This window comes from Triturus cristatus, chromosome 4_2, assembly GCF_964204655.1.
Source record: "Triturus cristatus chromosome 4_2, aTriCri1.1, whole genome shotgun sequence".
Taxonomy (NCBI): domain Eukaryota; kingdom Metazoa; phylum Chordata; class Amphibia; order Caudata; family Salamandridae; genus Triturus; species Triturus cristatus.
The window spans coordinates 123,122,937-123,146,096 of NC_140586.1; the positions used below are offsets into that span (position 1 = coordinate 123,122,937).

The window sequence follows — 23,160 nt, forward strand, 5'->3', positions numbered from 1 at the left end:
AAAATATTATTCATGTGACAGAGGGCAAAAATACATGTTTATTTCACAATAATCTGGTCTATATAAAATAACTAATGACGCGCTCTCTCTGGTATATGGCAGTAATGTCAGCAGATTTGGAGCTCAAAAAGAGGAGGTTGCTTCTGTCAATGTGACTTGTTGCAAAGTGTATGCTGACATATGTCGGCCCATGTTGACTCTTTAAATAATGTAATGAATGTTCCTTTTTCCACTTCTACCTCTTCAAAGCAGTGACTGATCAAGGAAATGTTTGGTTCAGCGGTGGCGCGCGAGTCATCCATTTCTGCATGGCATTCAAAGCAAATGACAACTTTGTACTGAATGTACAGCGGGCAAAGAAACCTCTATTGCCACAGAAGGGTATGTTTCTTTGGTGTTCGTTGTCTGAAAGCCTACTGAAAAAGTCAAAGAAATAAGGAAAATAAATCAAGACACGCAGCAAACACACATGCAATTCGACCTCTGTTTATTGGTACATTTTGAAAGGCAGATTTAAATTTGAAATTCCCAGGCGAGTTGACTTTAATAATGTCGAGCAATATGTGGTTAAGATTCTTTTCACGGCCTTCCTCTGGCGGGAATCGATGGTCCCACAGAGTTCAGAAACCACTTACATTTCTTGAAGATAGCTTTCTTCCTCGACACAAGTGTCTAAACCCCTCCAACTCATCTCCCTATCTCAGTCCCCCCGGAAAGAGAGCTTATCTGTCAAAGAGCAGTGCAACAAAGTCATTATAAGCCAAGAGAGTGCATTCAGCCAATCGCAGCTGCCATCTAACAAAACACCGGCGGCCATCTTGGATGCGTGAGCACCTCACAGGGCTGCTTAAGTCCCAGGGACAACCGAGAACAGTGGCTTCTCCTTAATCCATTTTCCTTCTCAGGGTGAACAAAGATTACTTATCATGTAATTTAAGAAAAACAACTTTTAATCATTTGCAATTTAAAATGGGATTAATTGTGTGACAGGGCTGCAAAGCAGAAGCGTCTGTGTCTTAGTCCTAGCGTTTATACAAGTCTTATGGGGTCATGGAGAGTTCGATGACTAAATGTGTTTGGACATCCCCTCCACCACACTAGCAAGGAAGGGATCGACCCCACCTAATGTGTCTGCAATTTCATGGGGTACAAAATTTAAGGAGACATTTTGCCCCTTGAAATGGCTCCTGAATTCCTAGCTGGAACTACTAGGGGGGGACAAAATGTGCGGCAATTCCACTACTCCACAAACGGAGGACCTCTCATCACTGAATGTTATCCCTAAAGATAAGTTCAAAAGGTGGGAATCCACCCTCATGGATAATATTCACAATGTTCCCCATCTCCTGGTGTTTTTCTCCTAGCATGTGAGGACATTTTTGTTTGGAACTGCCTTGGTTTACATGGTGGACACTGACAGTGAGGACGATGACAGGAATGGAGTCGCGGTGCTGCCTTTAATTGGGTGAGGCTCCTCCGATAGAAATTCGGCTTGAGTTGTGTCTGCTGTAAGGGTTTTGCCTGATGGTGTCATCTGTGGTCGTTCCACCATCATGCCGGCCTTTAGCATGTGAAAGCTGTGTTCAATGCTACTTTTTATTGTTCCCACCTCACCTTCCACCCACTCCGAAACTTTCAATAGGTAGAAAATAAAACAGGACAAGCGGTAGGGGGCGCAAATTAGATTACGCCCAGAACACTATCTGAACAGAGACCAGCACTGTCTCCAACTGGAAACCTGATTCGCTGACACTCCAAATGAGGTGAGAGAAGGAAGAGGAGGGTGGATGAGACATCTGATGACACTTTTTCTTTAATGTTCAATTATTGCTGTTCCCCAAAGAGGCCCCTTTTCCTTCATCTCCTGGAGTTCAAAAGTTATCCCCAGGGTGGCGCTGATGTCCTGACGTTCAATCCATGCTTCTCTGCCTCCATTAGGTTTCTCCTCCATCACCCCTCGCATAGTCCACAAGCTGAATTTTTAAAAATCAGTTTTATATAGTGAGAACTCTACCTGAAGGTATCAGAGCGCTTTACATGAGCACCAGTGGCATTACAGACGTACACTTTCATTTTTCGGCACTAGGAGATTAAGTGATTTGTCCAGAATCACAGTATGTTTGAGCCTCCCGCCAGGCTTGAACCTGGTTCCCCAGCTTCAAGGGCCCTCTAGCCATTTCCCTTCATCCTCACCCTCTCACATACTTGTCTTAAACTTGCCAGAGTTTAACTGTTTCAATAAGAGCAAAGATTTACAGGAACAGGGGACCGCAGTATAGCTAGCTAAGACTTTTTAATCTTCAGAAGCAGCTTCCAAGCAGTACCTCAGACTGGGCCGGACTGGAATTAGCGGGCACCATGCGTTTCCCCAGTGGGCCGGAATGGTGGGGGCCGGGTTTGTACCAATGGGGACCGTTTTTTTAGTGAAGGCCCCTTTTAACAACAAGCATTTGCAATGCAATAGGTCTCGCAGTCAGTAGCATAAACTCGCATAAAAGCAGTGTGTGGAGTGCAGCAGTGTGCGGCGTGCCGCAGTGTGCGGCATGCAGCAGTGTGCGGCGTGCAGCAGTGTGTGGTGTGCAGCAGTGTGAGGCGTGCAGTAGTGTGAGGCGTGCAGCAGTGTGAGGCGTGTAGCAGTGTGCGGCATGCAGCAGTGTGAGGCATGCAGCAGTGTGTGGCGTGCAGCAGTGTGTGGCGTGCAGCAGTGTGTGGCGTGCAGCAGTGTTTCGTGTAGCAGTGTGAGGCATGCAGCACTGTGTGGCGTGCAGCAGTGTGCGGCATGCAGCAGTGTGCGGCGTGCAGCAGTGTGCTGCGTGCAGCAGTGTTGTGCAGCATGCGGCAGTGAGTAATGCAGCAGTGTGCAGCAGTGTGTGGTGTGCAGCAGTGTCTGGCGTGCAGCAGTGTGTGGCGTGCAGCAATGTGTGGCGTGCAGCAGTGTTTCGTGTAGCATGGTGCGGCGTGCAGCAGTGTGTGGCGTGCAGCAGTGTGTGGCGTGCAGCAGTGTGTGGCGTGCAGCAGTGTTTCGTGCAGCAGTGTGTGGCGTGCAGCAGTGTGCGGCGTGCAGCAGTGTGAGGCGTGCAGCAGTGTTTCGTGTAGCAGTATGAGGCCAGCAGCAGTGTGCGGCGTGCAGCAGTGTGTGGCGTGCAGCGGCATGCAGCAGTGTGTGGCGTGCAGCAGTGTGTGGCGTGCAGCAGTGTGCGGCGTGCAGCAGTGTGAGGCGTGCAGCAGTGTGCAGCATGCAGCAGTGTGAGGTGTGCAGCAGTGTGAGGCGTGCAGCAGTGTGAGGCGTGCAGCAGTGTGTGGCATGCAGCAGTGTGCGGCGTGCAGCAGTGTGTGGTGTGCAGCAGTGTGAGGCGTGCAGCAGTGTGAGGCGTGCAGCAGTGTGAGGCGTGTAGCAGTGTGCGGCGTGTGTGGCGTGCAGCAGCATGCAGCAGTGTGTGGCGTGCAGCAGTGTGTGGCGTGCAGCAGTGTGCGGCGTGCAGCAGTGTGAGGCGTGCAGCAGTGTGCAGCATGCAGCAGTGTGAGGTGTGCAGCAGTGTGAGGCGTGCAGCAGTGTGAGGCGTGCAGCAGTGTGTGGCATGCAGCAGTGTGTGGTGTGCAGCAGTGTGAGGTGTGCAGCAGTGTGAGGCGTGCAGCAGTGTGAGGCGTGCAGCAGTGTGAGGCGTGTAGCAGTGTGTGGCGTGCAGCAGTGTGTGGCGTGCAGCAGTGTTTCGTGTAGCAGTGTGAGGCATGCAGCACTGTGTGGCGTGCAGCGGCATGCAGCAGTGTGCGGCATGCAGCAGTGTGCTGCGTGCAGCAGTGTCGTGCAGCATGAGGCAGTGAGTAATGCAGCAGTGTGCAGCAGTGTGTGGTGTGCAGCAGCGTCTGGCATGCAGCAGTGTGTGGCGTGCAGCAATACGTGGCGTGCAGCAGTGTTTCGTGTAGCATGGTGCGGCGTGCAGCAGTGTGTGGCGTGCAGCAGTGTGTGGCATGCAGCAGTGTGTGGCGTGCAGCAGTGTTTCGTGCAGCAGTGTGTGGCGTGCAGCAGTGTGCGGCGTGCAGCAGTGTGAGGCGTGCAGCAGTGTTTTGTGTAGCAGTGTGAGGCCTGCAGCAGTGTGCGGCGTGCAGCAGTGTGTAGCGTGCAGCGGCATGCAGCAGTGTGTGGCATGCAGCAGTGTGTGGTGTGCAGCAGTGTGCGGCATGCAGCAGTGTGAGGCGTGCAGCAGTGTGCAGCATGCAGCAGTGTGAGGCGTGCAGCAGTGTGAGGCGTGCAGCAGTGTGTGGCATGCAGCAGTGTGTGGCGTGCAGCAGTGTGTGGCGTGCAGCAGTGTGTGGTGGGCAGCAGTGTGAGGCGTGCAGCAGTGTGAGGCATGCAGCAGTGTTTCGTGTAGCAGTGTGAGGCCTGCAGCAGTGTGCGGCGTGCAACAGTGTGCGGCGTGCAGCAGTGTGTAATGCAGCAGTGTGTAATGTAGCAGTGTGTGCAGCACTGTGTGGCGTGCAGTGGTGTGCGGCGTGCAGCAGTGTGCAGCGTGCAGCAGTGTGTGGCGTGGTTTGTAAACAACAAGAAAAGCGGACATCAAAGGAAGGGTGGGAGGGGACGAGCATATGGGGTGTGAGTTATAACGAAAGTTAATTGTTGTAAGAGGGGATGCAGGAAGTGAGGCTGAGCGCGCGCTGGCGAAAGCAGTCTGCTGCTTTCAAGTCCGATGCCAGATGCCAGCTTCGTGCTTGAATGCCTCACATGCACTGGCCATAAATCGCATTCCTAAGGTCTTGTGCCCCTTACTAAATCTCTCTGAATGCGTGAGGCGGCGCACGCGCAGGAAGTAGCTGGTGGCAAATGGAATGCGCGTGGTTGTGCGCGTAACCGCCACCCGATCCGCCTGAGAAGCCTTTGGGAGCATTTTCTGAAGCCCCTAAATAAGTCTTGCTGAGCGATCGCTTACGCGATAGCCAGGCGAGACCTAAAAAGCGCAGCAGCGTTCCCACCACCCCTCCGCCCCAGAGGCCGGTCGGATGTAATTGCCAGGGCTGATTTGCGATCCGAGTCCAGCCCTGACTTCAGACACCATCCACCTACTAGAGCCAGCTAGACAGTGCCTCTCTGCGGCTCACAGACCTTCCCAGGAGGTGCACAGACAGCATCTCTCACAGCCCACAGGCAGCCACCCAGTGAGAGCACGTGTGCAGCTGCACCAGGGCATATCTGTGGTTTGCCAAAGGTGTTTTCTACTGAAATATTTAGAACTTTTGATAGCGACAGCTGAATCAAATGTTTGTCTGTCGAGTTTTATTTATTCGTATACAATTTTTACGATTATATTTAATAATAATACAAAAAAGTAGATTTGTGCATCGGGTAAGTAACTGACCAAACACCGCGCCATTAGAGCGTGGTGCATAAGGAGACTAGGAATGCAATAACTTGCATAAGGGACGAAATTCAGGCAAATATGGCAGACTAGGAGTAGATGTTGTCTAACGCTAGTTCTGCTGGCTTTGAAACCTGGGAACACAGGTTCAAATCCTGTCCTTTTAGCTTGATTCTACATTACGCAGTTCTGGGCAAATCACTTTAACTCTCTGGGGCGTATTTACAAGTCTCTTAAAAGTGATGTCCCTAGGGCGTATTTACAAGTCTCTTAAAAGTGACGCACCGGCGGTGCAAGGGGCTTGTAAATAAGCCCCCCTGTGCCTAAAAAGTTAATGTTTGATTTGTACTGATGTAATTCCTCTTTAGATACACAATCTTGTAGGTGTCTCCCATACCCACAAGTAATTTACAGCATTCTGCTGATTCCTAGCACCGTTTGTGCTACATAAATACCAGTACATGCATTGTCTTGGAAGACTTTTCTGAATATGGGACTGGAAGCACAGGGAGACATTTCCTCTATTGTACACGGTGCACACTTGCGCATGGGGAAAAGTCATCACATTTGTGCAATGGCATTCAATATTTTACAATCTATATCTCCACAGAGAAAATAACTTTCCCAGTTGATAAATCCTTTTCTATACACCCGACTAATTTTGTAGAATGTTCCCTTCTCTTTCCCACGTGGTGGCCATAAACCTTTGACCATTTCGATTGTGGGAATGGGTCAGAAACAAACCTGAGGGTACAAACTTGTGAGTTTGAGATTTTCCCCAAATTTTCCAAGGGAACCTCCGCAAGGAATGCCCACTTCCCATCCAGAGAGAAGAATTAACTCAGACTCAATATTACTCAAGCTTGGGTTAATAGTGCTAGTAGGTAAATGCAGCTAATGCACCATTTGTTAATAGTTTGTGCTCGTAAATTGAGACAATTGCATGTATGTGTTCGACTAAAGCAGGCAAATGGCTTTATGAATCAGAACCAACAAACCTAAGAGTCCATCTTTCACACAGTTATCCTATTTGTCTGGCATGGGGCTGGCCAACGTTGAGCCTGTGGGGTAGCAATATCCGCTATTGCACCGGTGCCAAGCTGCATGCAATGCCTGGTTGGAAACAGTGACAGTCACTTTAACCTTAAAGCTAAGAGATTTGTACTAATACCTCCAAGAGTTAGATGTTGCAGGAAGACATATGCTGCCCTTTGTTCGCTGCTGTTGCCGATTCTTATATGTATGGGGTTGACAGAGCATAAACCTAGCTACAAAGGAACAGAGTGATGTACAACTGAGGGGGAGGAGCTGAAAGAGGTGATGGATATCTGGGAGAACGGATTCTAACATGCTAGGTAGCGCAGTGGGGTGGTGACGATAGATACTAGGGTGCAGCAAGCTGCTGTGTGAAAAAAAGCTGTAAAGTGGAGAAAGGAGGTGCTTGTCGGAGCTGGACTGCGATCGCATTCCAGATTCCTGGTGTGTCTGGTTTTCTCCTTTCATCTCTTGGTTTCCAGTCTTGCTATGTTGCTGCTACTCAAGCCTTTGCTACTATGGGTTTCCTTAAACTGACTTCCCCCTCTTCTTCTTGCTTTTCAGAAGCTCTGGCCCCAAAGTTAGACATCTCCCAGCCATCATGGGACAGGAAACCAAAATGGCCAGTGTGAACCAATTAACAAAATAAAGTGTCACGCTGTGGCCCGTGGTCTCATAGCTCACGATTTTATCTGTTCTAGTAGCATGCAAGAGATTTGATTGACATGGCTTCTGCACGACACAACCAAGACAGCTGTGGTTGTGAGTCAAAACAGTAAATCACCCAAGCATCCACTTCTGCAAATTGTTGTAAGTATTGTGGCCATATGGAGGAGGTCCAGTACTCTTTGAAATAAAGTTGGTGCAGGTGCTCTGATATCCCCAGTACCCAGTGTTGGGAGTTGAGTAAATTAACTCCAGGAAACAGCTAACTGGGTGTCAATAGGCGGGGCAGAAAAGGGGTGGGGCCATGATGAGTGGAGTTATGAAGAACAATTTCTTGAGGAGCAGTCAGCGTATACATTCTGTTATAAAAGCTGCCCCTAAGAAATTGCCAACAAGAACAAATGTTACGATGATGGTAAGATAACCCTCGTGTTAGTGCAGTTGCTGTAGAGATGCTGTCTACTCAAATCAGATATTTTTCTATTTTTTGGTAAGATAGCCTAGTTTGTAAATACATTTGTTGAAGAGCTCCTTGTGTTTCCTGCAGGTCACAAGTTGCAACCCTGGAAATGTACTGCAGCTCATTTTGTTATGCGCCGACATCAAAGAGCTGCACGTCACTGCATGTAACCAGCAAGGCAGAAGTTTAGAAGCTTGCAGGTGTTTTCTGTCTTTTCATCATTCTAAGAATATTAAACTGGTTCCTTGGGTTGTAATAATCACATATTACCAAGTGACATACATAATAATTACACATATCAGTAGGTACGCCTGGCATTTGTGAGCATGCCCAGACCTACGTATCTCAACATACTTGCCACCTGAAAGCCAAAAGCCACTTCCAAATGTCAGTTTGTCTCTAAGCAACACGTGAGGCCTGATTGACTTTGTTACTCATTGTCTGCATCATGTTGGTATGTTCCAGCTGTGATCCATTGACCTCAGACTGGTCCTGGGCAGCATAAGACCGGCATGTGTCCCGGTGTTATATTGTAGGACGCACAGGGGTCGAAGGTCCATCTCTATAACAGCTGCCGGATCCAGCCTGCTGGTGGGTCTCCATCGGTCCCAGAACTGCCTGGACCAGCAGAAAAGGCTAAGCTGACCAACTCCGGACAACAGGTAACTTAACTTGAAAATAACTGGGGAAAAACGCAGGTGTCGTGTAAATCCCTCGTATGTGTCTGTGCTACTGGTAACCCCTCTAGAGACTGCTCCACTCCTCAGTTCTTTTGATCTGCCTGACAATGCAAACAGTTACCAACTGTAGGCAAAGCAGAGTTGGGTCTGCCCTAAAAGGGGTGGCCAAGTTGGAATCTGCTTTTATATCTGCTCCATAAGGATGACAAGCCATTTGAGACACAGTTCAGTCGTGCTGGGCCTCGTTGGAGTGTCTTGACAGCACTACCATCGCAGGACCATCATCTTGCCATATCTGTGCCACTTAGTGGGAATATAATCTTATCTTTATCTTATTGTGTGATATTGAACAAACTACCTCATCACTCTGTGCCTCACTTCCCTTAAGAGACAAAAATGTGAAGTCTTGAAAATATTGGCTACTGTGGCATCCGTTGGTGTCTTCGTAAGTATGCACCGCTGGACATGTGGTTGTCTACAGTATCGCCACAGTTTTGTTGCCAACTTTTAAAATGGACGACCAGGGGAGGTTTACAGAAAGTGGGTGTATGATTTTATATTTTGAGGTTGGGGGGTATGCCCCTTATTAAGTTGCCATGAACGTAAACAGGATATCACCAGGCATGATGGAAGGGTACTGTCTGTCCTTGCCCTCGTATGCCAAGCATTTTTGGGTCAGACCAATGTTATGCCTGCTTGAGGGGCTCTAGTGTTGAAAAAACCTCCGCCCCATTCCCTCACATCTCACACAGCAGTACTGAGGACAGAACCGGGTCTGTGGATAAAGCAGGATCTGTGTGCAAAGAGGGAGTGGGACTGAGGGAGCTGGGATAATGCTGGAGGTCGCACCCATTTTATTTACTGTATTTCGATATTTATTTTTTTTACATAGCACTACAGGCTACTGGTGATGGCCCTTGAAATTCATAGGTCAGATACATCAGTAAGGCGATTAGTTAAAGAAATACTAAAGGTAACATCAAGGGCCAAATGTAACTGAGTACGCTTATAACAGAACTGCAGTAGTAAGAGAAGAGGTGAGAATATAGACCTGTGGTTAAACAAGCACTGGTACCCATGGGGTAAGGATAGACTGGCAACAGCAGTGTGTAAACAGTCAATAACGCTAAGGATGGGGGGATAACCGTGGGCGTCACATCATAAGCTGAATTTGAGCAAGGAGTGAACAATAGTAACGATGGAATGCTAAAGATGGAGACCATAGACTGCATGTAAGATGTTCTCTGGGATCAAGGTTAAACAGTGGGAGACGCGCAGGCTTCATGTGATGCATTGTGTTTGCTGGCCAAGCTCCAGCAAGTAGGCTGCTGTGCTCTGCAGCCTGTGGAGCTCATTGATCTAAAATGTGAGTCATAACTGGGGTGGTCTCTGCATTCCCCCCGATAGACACATCAGGGAAGGTTTTGGACATGTTCTACACAGAACAGCTGCACTCTGCAGCCTTTGCAGCTCACAGGTCTCACATTTAGGCCAGTCCTGATAGGTGATGCGTGTGCACACCTTTCATCCTGTGAGAGAGCAGCAAGTGTTGGGCATGCGCTAAGTGGCACTCTGCATTCTGCAGCTTCTGGAACCTGCATGTGTAAAACGTGGCTTGGTTCCAAAAGGGCTCGTGCCCTTCATCCCTCCTCATTGATGCTTTTGACACAGGTGTTAGCTTAGCCTGCTCTAAGAGGGCTGCTTTGTTCTGCAGCACTATGAGCTCACAGGTGACAAATGTGACTTTCCGTCGAAAGGGGTTGTCCCTCCTATCACTCAGGGTTTTGCACAGCTGTTTGCAATGCTGTAAGCAGAACTCCTGCCTTTCGCAGCCACGTGACCTCGCAGATTGAAACTGGGAGCTGGTTCGAAAAGGCAATTTGTCACGGTTTAAGTGGGCTATGCTTTCTGCTGCTTAAGGAGCTCACAGGTGAAATTTGAAAGCTAGATCCAAATGGAGTTTGTGCTCGCCACCCCACCTGGTTGACCCTTTGGTACAGTCTTAGTCAGCTTCTGACTTCTGCTTCATCAGGAGCTCACAGGTGCAAAATATGAACTAGGTCCAAAGAGAGTTTGTGCGCACCACCTGCTGGTTGGCACTTTGGTACGGTCAAAATGGCTGCTGCCTTGGGAGCACACAGGTGCAAAATGTGAGCTAGGCCCAAAGGGCGTTTGTTCCCTCGATTTCTATTGCCATGATGTGTCGATTCCAAAAGACCAAAGGGCGCATCCCGGTGAGGAAACAGCAATGGAAGGGCGCGTCATTAGGCAGGTTCAACAACAGCAAACTCTTAGCATGCCCTAGGCCTCCCCGCCTCCTCGAGCCCAGCACGGGATACTCTTATCAGGGATGGTTTCTTAAGAGTTTATGATCTCTGCGCTTTCGCAAGCGCCTGCACTAAGTAGAGGAAGTCTGTCTCAAGCGGCTTTTTTTGTGTTTTTCTTTTTTTTTCTGCGACTGTGCACGCCTCTTACTCACAGACTTGAGCTGTGAACAGTTCCGCAGCAGTAGGCGAAATGTTTTAACTTTGGCATGACAGAGAACTTACCCTTTCCTGACCGCACCACTGGTTTGACGTTGGCGTTCTCAGGCCGTGAAGGACGGTGGCGCAGCAGCGTGTCCTAGTGTGTGTGGGCGTTCCAGGGGCCACGTTTGTCAGAACCTAGTGCCCGGGCTGGTTTGTGCCTCTGGTGAACGTGTCTTTATTCTTAAAGCTTGCCAGCACTTCGAGTCCCCCAGCACGTTCCCATAGCCATGCCACCGCCACCCCTGAGCTGCACGTGTGTCCGTCGTTCCTGGCCGTTCTCCCCCCAGTTACGTCATTGAGGATTCCTGAGCGCGAGAGCGGAGGGCCCTGGCCTGGGACGGGCCGAGCATCTCGTTCCATCTGACTACGTCATTAAGGATTCCTGAGCGCGAGAGCGGAGGGCCCAGGTCGAGCATCTCGTGCCATCGGACCACGCGCTTACACTGACCCCAGACTGACGTGAACGTTAGCAGAGGCTCTTCCTGCCTTCCTCAGCCCTTCTTTCTTACTCCTTTGATTCGGTGACCGGAAGAAGCAAAATCTGTGCATGTGGACCACATTTACTCCTTGATCTCGCGGTGGTGAACACCCCTCAGACAGAGCGTCTGCAGTGAGTCTTCAAGTTTCTTTTGGTGATCTGGTGCTTAACTTGAGTATAAGTTGGCAGTTACGTCCGTGGGCGCATCTTGCCGGCTGCCATTGGGCTACTGCGTACCATGGCTCGTGAGAAGGTTAAGAGCATGCCCAGCCTCCCCAGCATTCCTGAGCTCACCTCACTGCAGAGCCGGGAGGAAGAGGCCTTCCTCCCCATCTCACCTTCAGCACGCCAGTCACGGACACCCAAGATGGGCCAGAACCGGCCACCGACTTCCCCCATCTTCTTCCCGTGCACTTCGCCGACATACCTGAAGAAGATGGCAGTCAACCGGAGCATCCAGGAGTTCCACAAGAGGAAGTCCTTCTCGAGCTGGTAAGATGGGAAGATATTGGAACTTTCAGGGATGGTGGGACAAGACGGTGTAAGGCCTTACCTGATTGGTGGCTAGAGAGGAAGGTGCAAGGCTGCTGGAGAAAGAGTGGAACGCCTCCCAAGGCCAATAAGACAGGAGGGTATAAGGCTTTCACAGGGTGGCATGGATGAAGGGTGTTGACACCTTCCAGCAGCAGCAGTAGGGTGACCAACTGACATGGGTGCAAATTCAGGACAGTGAGTGTAAAAATTCAGGACAAGGGGTCAAAATTCAGGACAAAAATTCAGGACAGGAGGTCAAACTTCAGGACAAAAGGTACGTTTTATAGACACATCAGAGAAGGTTGCGCAATAGTATATAAGTAAGTAAATAGACAACTACTAAAGTACAAGTGAAAATAAGTTTACATTAGGTTGAGACAATTGTGCACTTTATGGTTTGTCAGTGTGCGCGCAGCTTTAAGCAAATGTGCAGGTCTTTTTGTGGTAACAAAACCGCCCCCACCCCACCCCACCAGCTCCCAGAGAAAACGCCTGATGCCCGGTCCGGCCAGCCCGGCTTTGATACCACCCTCCAATGGCACCCCTCATCTTCACATAGACCCTCTCTCATGTGTATTTAATTTCTTCTATAGTGCTACTCATCCCAAGTATGTGGGGCAGAGTGTTGGAGTGCGTTGCAACACACACATATTATACAGAGACAATCACTCATATAAATGTTAAAGTCAATGTATAGGAAATGTTGCTTAAGATAATGGGGCTTACAATGTGTAATCATACTTTCATCCATCATTCAGTCTTTCACCATTCATTCTGTCCTTCCATCTGTGTGCCCATCCATGTCCATATTCAACCATTTACAAACCTATCCATCCATCCATCATTTCACTGAGCCATCCCTCCAACCACCCTTTTACTCATCCATCCAATATCCATCCATCCACCCTTTCACCCTATCCATCCGTACACTCATCCATCCACTCTTCCACCCATCCATCCATTCACTCATCCATCCAGCCATTTACCTATCCAGCCATCCTTTCACTTACTCATTCATCCATCCAGTCACTCATCTTTTCACCCATTCACCCGTTCAGCCATCCATTTACCCATCCCCCTTTCACTTTCAATTCCCCTTTCACTTAGCCATCCATCGTTGCATCCACCCACCCACCCATCTACTCATCCACTCATGAATCCATCCATTGAACCTATCATTCATCCATCCTTTCACTCATCCATTCATACTTTCTCTCATCCATCCACCCTTTCACTCCTTCACTCATCTATCCATCCTTTTGTCCATCTACCCGCCCTTTCACTCACTCATCAAGCCTTACATCCAGCCTTTCACTCATCCGTCCATCCATTCACCCTTTCACTTATCAATTCAGCAATCCACCCTTTCACTTATCAATTCATCAATCCATCCATCATTTCACTCATCCATCTACTCATTCTCTTGCCCGTCATCCACCCTTTCACTCATCCATCAATCCATCATTTCACTCATCTATCCAGCCACCCATCCACCCATCCCTTACTTACTCACTCACCTTTTCACATTAATTATGAGACCCATCAAGAACTCCACCCTCGCTGTAGTTCCTAAAGCAAGGGGTGGGGTGGGGCAGGGTTCGCTATGCCCCTGCACTTAGGCAATCTGAAAAAGTGGAAGGCATGAGTCATGCATGATGCACAGTGCCTGGACATGTGGCGACTGTGACATAGTGTTGTTTCCAGTGGGATGTAAAAACTAGGGGGGTCTCTCCAAAAGGGTGTTTAATGTAATAAAATGCGTGGCTTAAAACACATAAGCTAAAAATCTGTGCTTAATATAATGTGCCGCCCGACTGGTATTTTTGTTGCTTTTTTTGTTGCTTGTGTCATTACATCCAGATATATAATACAACAAGTAACGTTACACTTGGAACAAGTAAAGTTACAACTACAACAAGCCAGAACTATTGGCTTTGTCAATGGTTGTTGCATAAAATAAAAAAGCTGCAACCATGGCTGCTATACTATAACTATAATCCTTTCCTTTGAGCTTCTTTTCACCGCCTTCCTTTGGTTAACTGGATTCTCACCTAGATGCAGCCTGGGCGTTTTTGCACTTCCATGAGACAGAATGCCCTGCCCTGGAGCAAGGCTGGAGGAGGCCACCGCATGCTGTGCCAGCCCAGACTGACCCATTGTCATTCTGCATGTGGCAATCAGCCCCACACAGAATGACAATGGGCGGGGTGGGGCTGCTCTTGTGCTCAGAGGAGTGCGAGGCGGCCCCATCAGGGAGCTGAGGCCTCTTGCAGGGGAACAGATCAGTTCTCTGTAATGCCTAAAATTACGGACAAAAGGCGTCCGTAAAAAGGATCCTCACGGACAACGGACGTGAGGTCCAATTTACGGACTGTCCGTGAAATTTACGGACGGTTGGTCACCCTAAGCAGCTGGGTGCAACATCATCCAAGAATGGTGAGGCAGGAGGGTGTAATGCCTAATAGCGGAGGAGGTAAGGTCGGCTAAGGAAGATGTGAGACTATAGTGGGCTGTTAAGAGTGGAGGAGGTGCAACTTTGCACACCTCTCTGCTATTGCTCTGACGTAGGGGCTTTGATTGCTATATGGAAGAAACTGTTACATAAGAGGATGTTAGTGCATGGTAGAAACTGCCGGCATTGCTTTACCGGAGTGGTTGTTAATGCACAGTAGCGGGGTTTGTAATTGCGTTACAGAAGAGGTTGTTAATAGACTGTAATGCTGGCTATTATTGCTTTACAAGAGAGGTTGTTAATGCTCTATAGAACTTGTGTTTACCCCTTCAGGTACAGCTTGCTGAGGTTAAAGAGCCCTTCTCACGTGGCTGATGCAGTCCTGAATCTCATACCTGGTATCCCACCCTCGTCCTGCCCTTTACTTCACATGTAAATGGCCTCCATCTAGGGGCTTAGCTACCATCGGTGCAGCTGGTGCAGCTGTGGACCAATGAACTCTGGTTATTGCTGTATTTTACTACCCCAACAGCAGTCCAAGGGGTCATTTTCCTTGTTTGCACCTGAGCCCATGGCATCCTTGCAACACTACTGTCTCTCTCAGGAAGTCCTACCTGTTTGATCAACAGGCTGCTGTCTGTTGCTGCGAGCACAGTGCAGGCAGTGCACATGGCAACTTGGGTGAACACCGAAAGAGCTGACCCGTGTATATTTTTTATATGTTGGATCCGGTCACTAGTCCTTGGATTTTCACACGCCAGATAGTGTCAAGGTGCTGGTGACTGCTGTCACATCCAGCCTATTTTTAGGTCTCGCACACAGATCGTTTTAGCTGTTTGTTGTTGATAGACCACAATTCCAATGCTTATAGTGGGCTCTGGATCAGCCCATTGATTACCACTGGTTGTCTTTCTTGTCAATCTCATTCACTTGCTTCCCATTCAATGGCTTTCCTTCCTCTTCTTGTGTTTCCCCCTCCCCTGGATCATAGTTTCTTTACAATCCTTCTGACTAGATAAGTTATATCCTTACACTGCTTACATTCAGCTAACTACTTTTTTCCCAGTACTGTATGAGAACATCTTTATTTTCTTACTGTCTTCCTCACGTACTGTTTTCCCGCTCACATCCCTTTCCCCCGGCTCTTCGTGTTGCTTCCCACGCCCATCCTTTTCCAGTCCAGTTATGTTTTTTGAGCTCCTTCCAGCTCCTTTATTGCTTCCCCGCCCTTTGTTGCACGCCGCCACTTAATAAAATTGAGTTGAACCCTCCCTTCACTCCACTGCTGCTCCCTCGCTCCTCAAAGTTCTGGGGTTTTTCCACTTTCTTTCTCTAAAACAACCCTTTTGTGCACTTTTTATACTTTATAATTTACAGCTCCAAGATTTGGATATGGCATTTTAGAATGGTTGAAAAAAAATGGCTGTCGCAACAACCGGTTGCATATGTGTGTGTATGCGTGGTGATGCATGTGTGTACAATGCTATTCAGTGTCAGCAAAAATAATTGGCAAAGATGAAAGGCCATCTAACGCCTTCCAAAGACAAGACCCGTTAGCTTTGCCAGTGCTTGTTTGAGAAGCCATGAAGCTGAATTGTCTTGTTGCATGTGTTTTAGATTGCTATTTCTCTTTCTCACTAGTGAAAGATGCATTCTAAAACAACCATTGGCAAAGTGAATAGGCCTCGCCTTGCCAATGCAGTTTGCTGATGCTGCGCAGCATCAAGAAAGGAACGCTCAATACACGCACTTACAGACTGATGCTGGTACCAGGTTCCTCTTTATTTGCTGATCCATGATGGGAGATGGCACTTGGATCGGTAAATTAAAAAAAAGTTTTTTGTGGAAAGCGAAAATAAAAAAGGATTGCGGGTGGGAGTAAAGGAGGAGCTGGTGGGGTGAGTATGGGGGGAGCAGCACACGAGGGTGAGAGCAGCATAGGGGTGGCAAGAGAATCACATGAGGGAGAGAGCTAGATATCACATGCACTCCCATGGAGTGAATGATAAAAAAAAGAAAAAAGTAGAGGATGGTAAGGAGGCTATACTACAGGGGAGGGACAAACACAAGAAGAGGATGTCAAGCCAATGAATAGGAAGCAAGGAAATGAAAGTGACAATATAGCCAACCAATGGTATGCAGTGGATGAGCTGTAAGCCTTATGTATGTTCATAATAGATCTTTCACAACCAGAGAGCTTGTGCGGTCTGGTGGGCGAGACCTAATAAAAGATGTGTGCATGCCTTCCCATCTATGCCATATTACAGTGTATGCCTTGGTCCCTACTAGGATGTGAGTTTCTTCTTCTCTCAAAGCTTTGCTGCTTTAACGACTAACCTGCAGTGGCCCATCGGTCTCCTAACCCCATTGTGTACCTCCTCCCCTTGCAAATATGCTTGATCTGTCCTTTGTGGTGAGAAATAAACTTTTTGAACAAAAAGAGAATTTTAACAGTTAAACTTTACCCATCTTATTTATAATGTGAATTGAAACTAGTCCTATGCAACTTTTTGATTACAGTCACAAAATAGCTATATTCTCAATTTGTGTGCTACAAAAATGTGTGTAATTCCCCGAAATTTTCCATCATTTTTTGACATTTTCTGCTCAATCTGATCTACCGCCAGTACCTTGTGTGGCGTTATGTTCGTAGGCCCATGCATGAAAGTTTCACCCGAGATACTGAAAAACCACATTTAAAGCTCCTTTCAAAAAGTTGTGTAACTTAACAATTTTGTTTAAATTTGAAGAAAAAAAATAGATGATTTCTCTCACTCCTTATTGAAACCTGATTATCACAAAAAGCACAAATTTCTGAATACTACATGAGGCTCACTGCTGCTGGGGAGCCACACACAGCGAAGCACTTCCATCCAGTTGTGGATTTTCACCAATTGTTGTTGCCTCCTTATGTCAGGAAATGCAAGTCTGAAGTCCCACAGTGAAAACCGCTTTTGGATAGGAAGCTTTTTTTCAACCTTCACCAAGGTCTACGCAAAATTTGGCAAAAATTGCTAAGTTTTTTTTGCTGGGACTCATTAACATGAAAATCAGGACTATTTCGAAAAGTTATGCCACATACTTCCTTATGTTTCGTTATAAGAATTACTTTGTAGAAAACAGTTAGGGCCTCATTTATGGCCTTTTGGCGTACAGCAGCGCAACTAAGCACCTTGCTGCGCCGCCTACGCCAAAGTGAAAGGGCGGGATTGCACCATATTTAAGCAATATGGAGCAGTCCTGTCCTTTCTGCCAGTGCTGGCGCCATTTTGGTAGCCTAGTGCCAACGTAGGCACCCATTCACCATGGTGCAAGAAGTCCTCCGTTGCAGGCATTTTGTTTTTGTGCAGGAAGAGGCACCTTCCTGCACAAAAACAGTCCTACAAGGTGTTTTCCTCTTTCGATGTGTGCTGAGGAAAAAACCAGGAAAAATTAACATATTTTTCCTTGTTACACCTCAGCTCGGGAGGCATACAGATTTGACGCTTCCCCACATTTACATCACTTTGTAAATCTGGGGCAGCGTCAAATTCCATGGCTACTGCATTGGAAAATGCACCACTACGCCCATGGAATTTCACCTGGGTGCAGGGTAAGGCTACGCAGGGATTTGCCCTGCATCGCCTTACTCTTGATTTATGAGGCCATTCAGAGCCTTGCAGGGTGGCTTTGCGTGGCTTTATGAATCTTTATGAGAGCCCTGTGTCACTCATGTAACACTTTACTTGGTGCAAAAGTGATGGGTGCAATGGTGCCTATGTTGGCGCTAGGCTGCCAAAAAGACACCAGTGCAGGCAGAAAGGACAGCAAAGCACTGTATTGCTTAAATGCCGTGCATTCATGCCCTTTAACTTTGGCCTAGGGCAGCGCAGCAAGGGCTTTGCTGCGCTACCCTACGCCAAAATGCCATAAATGAGGCCCTTAGTGTTCTTCTCCTAGACAACTCCATTGTGCATAAAAAACTCTGTAAAAGTTACACTAGAAAAGAAAAAACTGCAAACATTTACTATTCTATGCAGAAACACTTTGGGAAAAGAGACACTTGTAAAAAAAAAAGTTTGCGTTCTTCTTCTAGGTAGGCTTTGTTTAGAAAGAAAATCATCTTGCAGTGCTTTACACGTTGAAAGCAAAGATGAACTGACAAGACTTTGCACATTTCATGAAGTACGAAAACCAGGAACTTCACAAATCTTAAACAGCAGAAAAGTAAAAGCACATTGTAGCCCTTATACTTATTCGTTGGTTGTAGAGGTGAACAAGATGAATCAAAAAATTCCTTCCACTATTGCCAAGACCAGCGAAGGAAACAGTGGTCCGGGCCCTGATCCTCTCTCGGGTAGATTATGCTAACGGGCTGTATCTGGGCCTTCCTGACTATATTCTTAAAAAGTTGCAGGTGGTCCAGAATGCGGCAGCTCCGCTGGTGCTGAACATTCCGACCAGGAAGAGTATTGAGCATCATCTGCGCATGTTGCATTGGCGCCCGGTTAGGAAGCGTGTTGAGTTTAAGGCCTTGGTCATAGTGCATCGTGCTTTGTATGATGGAGGTCCTCCTTATCTTAGAAAGCGTTTTGCTTTCTACTTGCCTACCAGGCATCTGAGATTGTCGTCTCAGCTGCTTGCGGAAATTCCCTGTGTGCGTCTCCAAAGAATGGGGGGCAGATCACTGACTGTTAGGGCAGCTACGGCTTGGAATTTGCTGCCTCTTTCTCTGCGCGCTATCCAAGAGCTGGGTCAGTTCAAGAAACAGCTCAAAACTTTCCTGTTCTAATCTTTTTCTTTTCGGACCCTGCAGGCTCGCGCCGGGACACTCCTAGGAGTAGCTGTGCGTGTTACAAAATCCAATAACATAACAACAGGGAGTGCTGAGCCAGAGCTGAGCCACGGGTCTGGCTGAGCTCTTGGAACCCATGCCAGAGCCGAGCCTTGGACATTTTTGGCATGTACATTGTACAAAAAACAATGTAAAACTGTGAGATGGTCTCCTCAAAATTAAAAAGTGTTTGTTTAACACATCAGAAGCATTTCACCTTAGTACCTCAGATTATATTCCTGCATTGAGAGAAATTTATTAAAAGTGATAGTTTTCAAACATGAATTTTAAAACATTCCTGTCCCATCCTACCCTGACAACAATGCCATTAGTGAACTATATGTGATTCAGTTGTCATGTATACCCAAAATGTGACCTAACTTCTTATTATAGATGACACCATTATAGTCTATTAAATCAAGCACACACAATACACACCCTGAATTCACCTAAGGTGCTCTCATATATGATGGTGTAGAAAAAGGAGGCTTGGTGAAATAACATGTTTGCCTAGGATTAGACAATATGCGAGCATTGTAGCCTTGTTTGATCACAGATGATCTTGTTTCCCATTTTGGAGTTCAGCCACTGGATGGAAATCCTTTTTTCTGTCTTCCATTCTACATCAAAGGATAATGCTTCGTCTTCAGTTCTTGGTGCATGAGATTGGCATGTGGGTGCAGGCAGAAGCCACCTGAAAGCTTGTCTCATTTTGGGCTTAAGGGTCCAAGAGCATCTCGCTCGAGACTCGAGAATCTGGCTCGAGCCTGGCTCAAGATTTCAGTGGCTCACTCACCTCTAGTTAGTACTATACTTCCTCCACACAATCAGCACCACCTTACAATATGCTAATGTTTATTAGAACATTGGAATGTTGAGCCCTCTATTGACAACAATGGAGTGCTCCGGGCTTTTAACCCCTTCCCCGCTCATGACGGAACCACTCCATCATGAGCCACGGGTGCCGTGTGCTCATGACGGAGTGGTTCCGTAATGCCGCGGCCGTTGGCGGCCGTTCCTCCCACGCGGCGCTAATTCCCCGCCTGTGCGGGCGATTAGCGCCGTGGGCGGAGTCATGACGGAACCACTCCGTCATGAGCACAGCTCAACCGTGACTCATGACGGAGTGGCTCCGTCATGAGCACAGCCCCACCGCGCTGCCCCCAAACCCCCCCCCCAGCGCTGCGGCGAAATTCCTGCCGCAGCCAAGGGGTTAATAGCCCGTAGAAGCCCGGAGCATCCACATTCCAATGTACAACTAGGGCCTCACAGAGCCCAAGGGCATTTAAATCCCCTCGGGCGCCATGAGGCCTTTGTTTTACAAATTTTAACATTCTGCCCTCTAGGCTCTACCGGCCTTTAAATCCCCACTCCCTCGTTAAAGGCCCTCACCTAACGCTGGAGCAGGCCTTTAATGGCTGGTAGAGCCTGCTACGGCTGGCTCAAAGGCTATATGATACACTCACAATAAACTCTCCTCCCTATGAAAGGAAAACCTGTGTCACCCATGCAGTAATTGCAGACACGTTTTTTTCGATCCTGAACATTTAGAGTTTACAACTACAGGAAATAAAGAATCACTTACAATGTGGCATAACTCAAATGAAGCAGAGCAAGAACAAGCTACATGAACATGCTGACAAATGGAAGATTAGTAATCAATATATGATACTGAAAAAGGCATGCATGCATATATCAACATTGTGCATGCAAATGTATGTATCTGAAAGAGGACAGGTCAATAATCTAGGAATTGAAATATGTAAAAATGGTGGACGGGATATGTATAACATAAAGCAAAGCGATGCCAACAGTGCATGTTCGGCCAGACTGGTCTTAGGCCTGGCCCAAGAGAGTGAAGCTCAACAGTGAGGGTATCTAGCCACAGTAAATTTCGCAAAATAAGATTTTAGAGCAAAGATTGTTAAAAGTGGTCATTGGGAATCAATTTTTTCAGTTCTTTTTAGAAGAATGTTAAATATGGAATAGTATGGGTGGAAAACAGAATGCATTTTCAAACTCTGGGAGCACAGCTAAAGAACTGGTGGAGCGCAACCACAGAATGTCCGATTGCAAGTTGTTGAAGACGGGAATCTTGAGCAGGACAGTGTTGGTGCTGCGGAGTTATCGGGAGGTCACAAAATTAGTTTCAAAACCCACAGAAACATATCAAACGAAGGTGCAAGCTAAAAAATTTATAATTGATAATTGTACAGAGTGGAGGGCCAGCTAGAACTGAACTGTTTTATTTGTTTCACTGGAAGGACCCTTTAAGAGTTTTAGCCTGATAAAGGCAATGGTCAGGGTGCAAGAGTGTGTGTGTTAAGCTAGCCAGTTTGTAGTTAGATCTACTCTTGATGGAAAGCCAACTCACGTTGAGCAATAGGGGGGGGGGGTATTTCCAATCAATCAGTCTTAGGGATAGGACAAACTGAAGCTTCAAATATAGCTTTAAAGGCGACAAATATGAATTCTTGGAGTCCCTGAGAAAAAGGAATTACTGTAATCTAATCTTGGGAGGACCAGTGTTTGGATTGCTTCCTCTGCTTTCAGTAAATATCGTTTAAGCCAAAAAATTAGTCTGAGCTGGTGAATGGCAATTCTGGCCAATGTGCCATTGTTTTTTAAAGAGTCAATTCAAGATAATTACAATAATGGTCAACATGCAATCCAGAAATTTTCTTGAATATAATTAAGGCTACCAGTTTTTCGTTTAAACAGATTTTTGCATATAAATATAGACAGATTTTTTTTTCCTTTGTCTGTATTTATAAACATAAACGGAAAAATGCCAGTAAATGTGTTAACTGAGAGATTTTTTGTAGCTACAATAACGTTTGCATTTGTGTATTTGTCAGCCAGGTTTCAGGTGCTTCGGACGCTAACTTTCTGATAGGTTTCCCCTGTCAAATGAATACAAAAAAGAAAGAAACATTTTTGCTGGAAATGTCTTTTTCTGAAAATTTTCTCTTGCAAAGTGCAGCCTCAGGACAGAGAAAACAAGCATTGGCATAGCCAATAGGTCTCGCTTTTGGGACCTTATAAGTATTTAGTTATGCAGCACAATATCCTTGGCAAAACAACATCAACTGTTGCATGGCTAAACACTTATAAGGTCCCAAAGGCGAGAACTATGGTCTATGCCAATGCTTGTTTCCCCTGGCCCTGCCTTACAATTGCTTCCAAATGAGACTTCCAGTGAGTTGATTTAGGAAAATGGAACACAAACTTGAATTTGCAGTCTTCAAATGTGAATGAAATCCGGTGATTGTTTAGATGAAAAGTAACCAAAGCATGGATCTGTAAATGTATTGACTGGGCCATGTGATGTAATGTGAACAGGTGCTGCAGATACCTGCATTTGGTGATATATAAACCATACTTCCCACTCTATGGGGATTGTTACTGTTGCTGGACAAACTTCAAAAATCATGGTCACTTAGAGAAGGAAAGTAAAAGAGCGACAGGTAAGGAGAAGTCTGAACAGAAGAAAAAATGGGATAAAAGGAGATATTTGGGTGTGGTAACAGCGTAGTGAAGGAGATATCTGAGAAGAGCAAGAGGAGTGTTGAAGGAAGCATTTCAAGAAGTAGGGACAGAGCATGGAGAGACAGGCACCCAACCCTCCAAGTGTACTTTGAAAGAAGGGCTCTGGGGCCTAGCAGCCTGCATACGACTTTGGCACAATGCGGGTTTCGACCACAGGTTAAGAGCCACACTGAGTTAAGTTACAGCGCTGGAAAGTATAACTCATCACATTCAGGGGAACAATACTCCCACTTTCAGTGCATGTGTGCCAGAAATACCGAGTAGTGGGGCAAGAAGGTCCGATTTGTGAATGTAGGTCTCAGTCTAGAGCCCGTCTGCATGCAAAGAGCTTCGGTGAAAGGGGAACCCCAGCTGCTCCCCATTACCTCAGAAGCCATGGTCCCTTTCTGCTCAGTTAACTCGTTGGCCAAAGGCTGTTATATTAATCTCGGTGCTGCTCAGCAATGAGACAATTACAGAATATTCCCAGGCTGTATCCTGGCTTCACAGTCTTGCAGAATGAAAATAAGTGAAAGGGCATCAGGACATTTTCTGTTTGTTATTTATCCCGAAAGGTTCAATAACAACTAAATAATGTTGTATAAACTATACACAGGCTGCGTTGGGTTAGAGAG

The 23,160-nt window shown here is 47.0% G+C and overlaps 1 protein-coding gene across 2 annotated transcripts in view; it reads left to right on the forward strand.

Annotated features, from left to right (window-relative positions):
- The window catches only part of PDE4A (phosphodiesterase 4A), an 888,137-nt gene that overhangs the window by 396,830 nt on the left and 468,147 nt on the right, over positions 1–23,160 (forward strand). Inside the window, exon 1 of one of the 2 annotated variants that reach the window (XM_085600757.1) lies at positions 10,429–11,690. The exons of the other annotated variant lie outside the window; for it this stretch is intronic. Coding sequence (XP_085456883.1) covers positions 11,437–11,690 — 254 coding nt within the window. The 5' untranslated portion in view covers positions 10,429–11,436. Of the gene's footprint in view, positions 1–10,428; positions 11,691–23,160 lie in introns of those variants that run through there. 2 annotated transcript variants of the gene reach the window in all.